Source organism: Silurus aristotelis, assembly GCF_946808225.1.
Source record: "Silurus aristotelis genome assembly, chromosome: 13".
Taxonomy (NCBI): Eukaryota; Metazoa; Chordata; class Actinopteri; order Siluriformes; family Siluridae; genus Silurus; species Silurus aristotelis.
In genome coordinates, this window is record NC_139586.1 from 16,297,100 (window position 1) to 16,303,699 (window position 6,600).

General features: G+C 37.4%; 1 protein-coding gene across 1 annotated transcript; it reads left to right on the forward strand.

Annotated features, from left to right (window-relative positions):
- Positions 1-1,269: 1,269 nt before the first annotated feature.
- Positions 1,270-5,454, forward strand: fgf3 (fibroblast growth factor 3). Its single transcript, XM_083559630.1, has 3 exons — positions 1,270-1,969; positions 3,487-3,590; positions 4,173-5,454. Exons 1-3 carry the CDS (start codon positions 1,705-1,707, stop codon positions 4,602-4,604), a joined length of 801 nt encoding a protein of 266 aa, XP_083415756.1. The 5' UTR covers positions 1,270-1,704; the 3' UTR covers positions 4,605-5,454.
- The last annotated feature ends 1,146 nt before the right edge of the window (positions 5,455-6,600 follow it).

Consider the following 6,600-nt stretch of genomic DNA (forward strand, 5'->3'; position numbering starts at 1 on the left):
GCCATTTGTGCGTCGCGCTTCCACCCACTTCTGCAGCTTCAGCCTTCATTGCTAACAGCTAAATGAGTTTTTTTGGCTCGTGTTCATGCAATAGTACATTCGTATATGGTCGTAACCAGAAAACCAAATAACAAGGATTTTCGATAAACCTAACAATAAAACAGTGCGTTCTTGGGGATTGGTGTTTCATCAGTTTGTGGGACGACAGACAGCAAGTCTGGACTACTACGACTGCCGGATGTTCTTTCCTCACAGGGCAAGGATACACGCCTGCTCTTTGCTCTGATCCTCTCTGGACTGTCAGAAAGGGGGAAAAAAGGTCTCGATCGGTCGATTCTCTCCAGTAAAAGCATCCTATACCCCCATTTTATGTAAAAGAATATCCGACACGATTTTCAACAGAGGAATGCATTTTTTTTAGTGCTACTGCTGAAGGAGATCAAGTTTGACACCGCAAGCAGCACATGCTACCACACATGACGGAACAAATACAAGCCGTTATTTCTGCGTAGGAGGATTCGTTATTCGAGGATTCTGTTATTCGCAATTTTTTTTTTCTTTTTTATTTATACTAATATAGATATATAATTAGTGAACAAAATTTCGAAAATCTATTTTGAAACATACACAAACAATGAAATAATGCATAATAAACTATACTAAACCATCATTATATAGACATATATATTTAAAACAGGTATTGTTATTTATTTATTTATTTATTTATTCATTTGTTTGTTTGTTTATTTATTTATTTATTTTTTGTATTATTATTATTATTATTATTGTTTTAATTCCGCAGAATTTCTTGTCGAGTTCTCACGCATCTGTTTCAAATATTAAGCCCTGGAAGCCACATGTATACATGCGTGCATGGTCACATTACAATTCACTCGAGCTAAGGATGGTGAAATTGATTTTTGATAGTGGTTGACGCCCGGGGATGATGCTTATGCCTGTATTGACCAGAACGCATGATTTTTTGGATGCAGCTGTATTTTCTGGCTCTATCTAAAAGACGAAAATCTGTTCACTCCGTGTGATGCGTGTTTTTCCCCCCTTTTTTTTGAACTGTGTGTAATGCTGTGTAACTTTATCCTTTACGCTGCAAACCCTCTCGGTTCACACAAGACTGATACCTTTGCCTCCCCTTTTCCTTTGTATCAATTGGTCGGGCCTCGGGCTATTGTTGCGGTGAGTTCCCTTTATTTCACACTCACACACACACACACACACACACACACACACACACACACACACACACACACACACACACACCGTCGATCAGTGGAAATCTCACGATAGGCCTCCCTGTGAAATCCACTGGCTCATTTTCCCTCCTCCTCCTCCTTGTAGACCAGATTAGCCCCAGCAGCTTGCCTGGAGAGAGAAAGAGTGAGAGAGAGAGAGGGAGAGAGGCAGAGGCTAAAAAGGACCTATGACCACCGCGGAGAGGAGCCCACGCTGCTGTCACCACGCCGGCTCTAATAAATGGCCACGGCCATTCCAAGGCCAGATTACGGCAGATTAAAGAGGCCACGGTGGCACGCGTAAACTTTCCGCATGTTCCCGAGGAGCGGCTAGCTGCGCTTCGGCCGTCGTGGCGCGGACGAATCATGATGCTGCGTCTTTGATTGGACCCTGACTGGAGAGGGACCCTCTCTGCGATCCTGCGTTGTTTTGCCCGTGTCCTGCCATGCCACAATGATTATAATTCAACTCGTGGTGTTGCTCAGCGTGTTGTTGTTCGGCGACGCGCGGGGCTCGGCGGGGTCGAGGACGCAACCCTGTGCCGGGAAGCAGCCGTGTGACCCACGGCACCGACGCGACGCCGGAGGACGCGGTGGCGTTTACGAGCACCTCGGAGGCGCGCCGCGGCGCAGGAAACTCTACTGCGCTACTAAATATCATCTACAGATACATCCAAACGGGAAAATAGACGGATCTCTGGAGGAGGACAATCCTCTGAGTAAGTATATAACGTTTAATATGTATTGTTATGGAATTCACGAGCGGGGGTGATTTTTATAACACATGTCATTGGTTATGCGAAATGTACAGTAATAGCCTTTACATCACCGGTCAGCTAGAAAACTTACAATACATTACAATGGTAGTACATTAGAAACACACTCTTTTGGGTTTTCGCGTTATCTTTATTACCGTTGACCTCATTATTAACAAACGTGCGTTAAGGTAAAATTTAGAAATATTTCTGTACGAATGCCGATTTCCTCATATGCGCAAAACACAAAATCATATTCACATTCGTATTAATATTCAGTCAAGATCTAAATCAGGTACACCGACCTATGTCTATCTATCTATCTATCTATCTATCTATCTATCTATCTATCTATCTATCTATCTATCTATCTATCTATCTATCTATCTATCTATCTATCTATCTATCTATCCATCCATCCATCCATCCATCCATCCATCCATCCATCCATCCATCCATCCATCCATCCATCCATCCATCTATCTATCTATCTATCTATCTATCTATCTATCTATCTATCTATCTATCTATCTATCTATCTGCATTTTTGTTCCCTGGTTTATTTTTTATTTAATGATGGGAATCTTTATTTTACACAACACCTCTGAAAATAATTCGGTGACATGTGTCTTTTGATTGTTATGTTCATTCATTTATTTGTTCTCTAACTTGTGATCGGTGTTTCTTTTGGTTATCTCTAACTCTGCAGTCGTTTGTCAGACGCGGGTCTCTCAATTAGCCGAGGGCAAACACGAGATGGATGCGCATTTCCATATGAAAATGGGGTTTAGCAGACAGTTTCACATAATGACAGAGAGCGGATGTGTTTATCCAGTAAATGGGATGATTATTCAGTGGGGCTGGAATGAAGAGGAGCCATTAATCACTGAATAAACATACATTTAAAGCGGCGCTCCGTGTCGGGCTATCTAATCTGTCAGCGTGTTTGTCACTGGATTGGTTTTGTCGGGAGTTGCTCTGTGGGTTGTAACTCAATCAGCGCGACTAGTTTGCGGAAAAAAATAAACAGTTACGTCTGTGATCATGCAAAGCTTTTTTAATTGAGAAGGGAAAAAAAGATCAGTATTGTATGGGACAATGTGCGCATGGTTTGGGGGATTAGTAGAGATTGCATTAAAAAAATAAAGTCACATTTTTAACAAATACATTTGAGAATTCATAATATAACGAGTAATTTAAAGATATATATATTCTCTTAAACTAGGAAGGGAGGAGGGCAGAGAGGGAGGGAGAAAATGTTTGCACCTTACTATTTATATACTTTATAGATCACTGCCATGAAAATACTGTATCATATTTCAATCATTTCACTAATCAGTAGCATGCACTGTCAATAAACTGCAAATGCATTGACCAATTCAACACGTTCCATTGAATCTGGTACATCTGAATAAGCTTTCTGTCTTATTATAATTGCAATACGATAAAAACACTTTTTTTTCTTTTTTTTTCCCTTTTAGGTATATTGGAGATCACAGCAGTGGATGTTGGAGTGGTAGCCATCAAGGGCCTGTTCTCTGGAAGATATTTAGCCATGAATGAGAAAGGTCGCCTATATGCTTCGGTGAGTGTTACGTCACACATGGAAAGAAAAAAAGAAATATAGATCTGGAGATGCAAAGCTACTCATAGGCTCAGATGACACATTAGCAATTTGATTCCATCGCCACATGGTGGTGTTTTCATGGATAACCAGCATGCCCACATGTTACCCTGTTAAGGTGGATTAAACATACATGAAAAAAATAATGAGGCTAATAAATGTATCATATTCAGTTTGTACAGGCTGCTGTGATTATAACAGACACTTATGATTTCTGATCTCTCATATTCTGTATTTTGAAGAGTATAAGACCCACCCTACAATTACAGAATTATTATTTCAGTCAGACCTCCAACACCTGGTTGTTGGTACAGTGTTGTGGTTCATTAAAATCTGTTTTAATCACTTAATAGAGGGAAACATTTATATTAATTGTTTATATTGATTGTATCTGGCTGTTATTAATTTCATAAAATGAATTAGAAATTAAAATAATGCCTATAGACTAAAAAAAGGTTCAATGCTACAAAAATAGTCATCATCAGATATAAATTTCATGCTCTTTCCACAAGTCTAACAGATATTTATTCTATGCCCTTTCAGGAGGTTTTTAACAAGGAGTGTGAATTTCTGGAGCGCATTCATGAGTTAGGCTACAATACTTACGCATCACGGCACCACTCTACGACTCAGCACTCAGGATCCAGTGGAAAGGGCAGCAAGCATCGGGCCTTTGTCAAGAAACAGTGGTTCGTGTCTATTAATGGAAAAGGTCGGCCCAGGAGGGGCTTTAAGACGAAAAGCACAGACAAAGCTTCCCTTTTCCTGCCCCGTGTTTTGGGCAACAAGGACCATGAGATGGTCTCACGTCTTCTGGAGAGCAGACAAGATGAGACAAGCCATCAAAGGTCTCGCATGGGCCGTGTTGAACGAAGGAGTCGGAGACACAAGGAACCCAAACGGCATCATGGCAGAAGGGGCAATAGGCGCAAATCCGGCCACAAAAAAAAGACTTCAGACAGACAGTTGGAATAGACAATTTCAATAAGGACCTTTCATGGCAAAATGCTATCATTTTAGATAAAAGATCTTTTCCTTATATTAAGAGATGTTTTTTCTCCTTTATATTTTATTCCTAAAACATCTTGCATTTGATATGTAAGGACAGTTGCTTTTATGCATTACAACATTTCTATGACCAAAATTGAATACTGCTGGATTTTTTTAGACACGTGCATTGGGAACACGTGTATTGTAGAAAGATGTGTAGTCACTTTCCAAATTCTTTTTACATTCTTAAACAAAATATTTTTTACAAAGTTTCAATTAGGGAAATTGGATAAAAGTGCCGAAGATGTGTTATATTGTTGGACTAGAAGACTTTATAGATAAGGTGTCCAGAAAAGCACTTTTTATCACATTAACATGTATAATAGGTGACAAAGGTACAGAAGAAAAAGGGGAATTCTTACAAAATGTACATGTGATAGTCTACTGTCCTTAAACTGCAATGAGAAGTACTTTGTATATTACTAATATTATGCATATTTATTTTGTCCATGTGTTAAATTATTGATGACATAGTTTCTACAGGTCAGTTATAGCCTAATCATTGTTATTACCATTAAAAAATCATTGTTGTTTGTGCTCACATGAGCAGAAGAGTGAACAGAGGTTCTCTGGGTTTGATATCCAAAAGTACTTTTCATTTGTCTACAACTGAGAAGTTAATATATCATTGGTCACTTGTAAAGTTGTCAATTAATTTTCTTATGTATGGAACACTGTAAAATGTGGCAACATATAGTAAAGATGTGCTGCTCAACACTGAAAGCTAAACATGTGGAGGAATGTCACCAATAAATTATATGGAATTATAAATACATATGAATGTTACAATTAAGGTTTTTCATTTTAAAAGGTCAACATTCTAATCCCTTGAAAATAATTTACAATCTGTACAGAGAGAATCAAAACATTTGTTTTTTGACAGACTTTTGTTTCTAATAGTTATTGAAAATCTTAAAATGTTAATTCATCTCATACTGAATGTTATTAGATTCCTTGTTTATTTCTGGACACTCTTAGTAAAATATTTCAGCTCTTTAAGGCAATCAAACTTGCATAAAACAAAATTATTTTTTACGGATGCTATTAATTCCTCTCAGTACACCTGTAATTGTAATAACACATGTATCTAAACAGGCCATCTAAAAAGCAATTTACCCTTTTGGGATGATCCCCCTTCTCTCTTTTCTGCAGTAAAAAAAGGCTAAAAATGATGAAGTTTTATAACATGCAGTTCAAATTGTACTATTTGCTTGGTTGAAAGTTGAAATTTACTATTAACTTGGTTGAAGAGGCTCAGGAGGTTTGCAGCTTTTGAAATCTATACAAGAAAAGTGAAATGTTATCCTATACTTTTGAAAGCTTTCTGGTGGTTGACAATGGCTTATCTCAGGGGGAACCTGGGAAGCTGTGCTGTTTGAGACATTCTTTAGCGGTTTTTCAAAACTAAAGCTGGCAATGTGGAAAACAAGACAAATCTCTGGGGAAGGTGAAAATTGTTCCACAGAAATGGTTACACATTGGACTAGAACACTAAAATCTAATATTACTTAAAAGGCATGCAGGAAAAAAGTGAACAAAAACTAGGTAAAAATCAGCAGCTGCACCTTTCCCAGTATATTACAATTTACTGAATATATTTAGAATTCATTTCCTATTGGCTGTTATATGTAAGTTTTTGACATCAAAAATGTTGTTACTCTTTGAATGTTTTGTATTATTTAAATGTATCATACTAAAAATGATAAAATAGATATAATTAAATGCTAATTAAAAAAAATATAAATAGATAAAACATTTATTGACATTTATTTGTGACAATAATTTATTATTTTTGATTGTCCTATATTCGCCATTGTTGATTTTTCTAGATTGCTTCAAATAAACGAAAATATGTTTGGCAATCAATGTAATCTAAAATAACAAATGGTAACACAATAAAAAATTACAATGATAATAATGA

What these genes read in the sequence shown, in the direction of transcription:
- fgf3 (XM_083559630.1), top strand. Translation starts at nt 1,705, where the DNA reads ATGATTATAATTCAACTCGTGGTGTTGCTCAGCGTGTTGTTGTTCGGC. An exon ending in GGAGGAGGACAATCCTCTGA is followed by an intron (nt 1,970 to 3,486) that starts GTAAGTATATAA and finishes TTTCCCTTTTAG; the next exon opens with GTATATTGGAGATCACAGCA. An exon ending in AAGGTCGCCTATATGCTTCG is followed by an intron (nt 3,591 to 4,172) that starts GTGAGTGTTACG and finishes ATGCCCTTTCAG; the next exon opens with GAGGTTTTTAACAAGGAGTG.